Genomic DNA, 2,549 nt, shown 5'->3' with positions numbered 1-2,549 from the left:
GTCATAAGTTACTTACATTCTCATCATCACAGACACACACACACACATTCTCTCTGTGTGTGTCTCTCTCTCTGTGTCTCTCTCTCTGTGTCTCTCTCTCTCTGTGTCTCTCTCTCTCTGTCTGTCTGTCTGTCTCTCTCTCTGTCTGTCTGTCTGTCTCTCTCTCTGTCTGTCTGTCTGTCTCTCTCTCTCTGTCTCTGTCTCTCTCTGTCTCTCTCTCTGGAAAGTATTTTGGAAGGGTAACTGGATCAACATTTCCAAATTCATAGAGAAGGAGGTAGCTTAATGCTAAGTGTTGAGAGGTTAAAGTACGAAAGAAGGGACATGAACAGGTTCCTTGCTCTACAGGAGACACATGGCTACCTTGTATTATATGATGATGGCTGGGAATAAACAGGTTGAAGCTGGGAAGAGAGAGATAAAGATGTTGGTGACAAGATGTTAGAGTGTGCCCTTAAAGTACAAGAAGGAGACTAGGAAAGTGAGAGAAGAGGATGGGGAAGGGGTAGAGGTTGCACAATTGTGTGGGGAGAGTGAGTTATAGTCAGAAATGGGGGTAGTAGTGGTAGAAAAGGCAGAGAGAGGAGACAGTGGTTTGATTTCCGTCCAAATATTTAGTTAGAAAAATCCAAGCAATTTTTACTCCCTTTCATTTTTATGTGTATATATATATACTGGATGCGATGCGTTAATTTCTTTTGAGCACATCAGGTTAAGCAACAACCCATGGTGACTTCTTTAATAGAAGAATACAAAAGTAGTTTGCCTTCCTGACGCCATTCTGTCAACAAGATACAGACATGTTTCTCACAAATATCCTGGTTGACAGATCTTATAGAACTGGATATAAATACCCCAAGATTTTTTTGTTCAGTTCTCCAAAAAATCTTTCCTAGGACTAGTATTTTATTTTATCAAACCCAGAATAGTGAAAGGCAAAGTTGACTTTGGTAGGATTTGAACTCAGAACATAAAAGCTGAAACAAATGCAAGTTATTAGTTCCAGCACTCTAACAATTTTGCCAAATTGGCCACCTTTGTACAAATTCCACCAAAGAAATTTTGCTTGCCATCCTCTCAGAGTTTGGTAAATAAATCATTAGTTGGTCATGTTGTTTAGCCCCAGGTCAACTTTGATTGAGCAAATTTATGATCAAGGTGAGTCTAGCAGGGGCCTTCCTGACTTTTTTGGAAGTATTTGTGACTACATTATTTAATGTGTCTGTCTTTTTTAAGGCATTAGGGTGTGATTTGTGGAAGATTTGCCTGCTATTTGTACTAGAGACTTCCTCGTTGATGAAGCACCAGTAATATGGTAAGATACATATATAGTCAATTTAGTCAATTGTAGTATCTACAGTAGAACAATTAGCATTGTACTTTGTGAATAGAAATTACTATCTTGTTTCTGCTTAGAGCTTATTTAAATTAAATAAAATTAAAGATATCAAAGGTTTGTCATATGTACGATAAATTGTATTTTATAATATTGATATATAAAACTTTTTTTTCTATAGAATGGTGAGGCAAAGAGTTGGGATTTTATCAAAACTGCTGATAGGTAAGATGGATATTTCATCAAACTATATTACTTTAGGATTCTTACATTCATAAAACTAATGGTGATAGATGTATGATGATGTATTTATATAAATGACAAAAAAATGGACGAACTAAGGAAAATGTAACTTCTTTTATGGTTTGGTGAAGGTAGAATTGTTTCACTTGTTACTAAATATTTATTTACTGTAAATTATTAATCATAGCTACTTTTTGTTTGTCCGTTTAACATCCATTTTTCCATACTAACATGGGTTAGATGGTAGTGGGGGCAGAGTGTATTTAAGGTAGGATTTTTTGAAGCCATACATATGCTCTTCCTGTCACGAACTCTTACCTCTTTCTCAAGTAAGGGATTTTTTTTTTCATTCTAGAGATATTCAAAAGCACAGAATTGGCATATGATTAGCCAAAAAGAACAAAGAAAAAGTTTATTAAAATCGGTGCTGATACACAACTTCCATTTATAGATTCCAGATGGTTATAAAGAGAAAACATAATACCATCTGTACTGAATCTAATAAGATTTCAATTATTTGCTTGTTGATTCTTGCATTTTCTTTCTCTCAAATTTGTGTTTTCCTCCAAAATGCCCACATAATACAACCAAATGTTTTCATAGATATATTTTCCCTTACTCGCTGTGAGCTGTCACTTGAATAGATGCTATATTGAGAGGATTCTGTAAGGCAAGGATCACTTAAGCTTTATAATGACTCACTTGAATCTTTTACATTTACCCAGGCTTATTTGTATATTATATCGTATATATTAAAATGTCCTAATGTATCCCCCCCTCCCTCACTACCGTTTTCCATCACTAGCAATACTTATGTGTTTATCATCATCATCATCATCATCGTCGTTTAACATCCGCTTTCCATGCTAGCATGGGTTGGACGATTTGACTGAGGAGTGGTGGACCAGGTGGCTACACCAGGCTCCGATCTGATTTGGCAGAGTTTCTACAGCTGGATGTCCTTCCTAAC

The 2,549-nt window shown here is 36.1% G+C and overlaps 1 protein-coding gene across 2 annotated transcripts in view; it reads left to right on the top strand.

Annotated features, from left to right (window-relative positions):
- Positions 1–2,549, top strand: part of LOC106881610 (uridine diphosphate glucose pyrophosphatase NUDT14) — a 17,263-nt gene that overhangs the window by 9,315 nt on the left and 5,399 nt on the right. The window contains exon 2 of one of the 2 annotated variants that reach the window (XM_014932072.2): positions 1,518–1,561. The exons of the other annotated variant lie outside the window; for it this stretch is intronic. Coding sequence (XP_014787558.1) covers positions 1,518–1,561 — 44 coding nt within the window. The remainder of the gene's footprint in view (positions 1–1,517; positions 1,562–2,549) is intronic. 2 annotated transcript variants of the gene reach the window in all.

This window comes from Octopus bimaculoides, chromosome 11 (assembly GCF_001194135.2).
Source record: "Octopus bimaculoides isolate UCB-OBI-ISO-001 chromosome 11, ASM119413v2, whole genome shotgun sequence".
Taxonomy (NCBI): Eukaryota; Metazoa; Mollusca; class Cephalopoda; order Octopoda; family Octopodidae; genus Octopus; species Octopus bimaculoides.
This window is presented reverse-complemented; position numbering and strand designations above follow the sequence as displayed.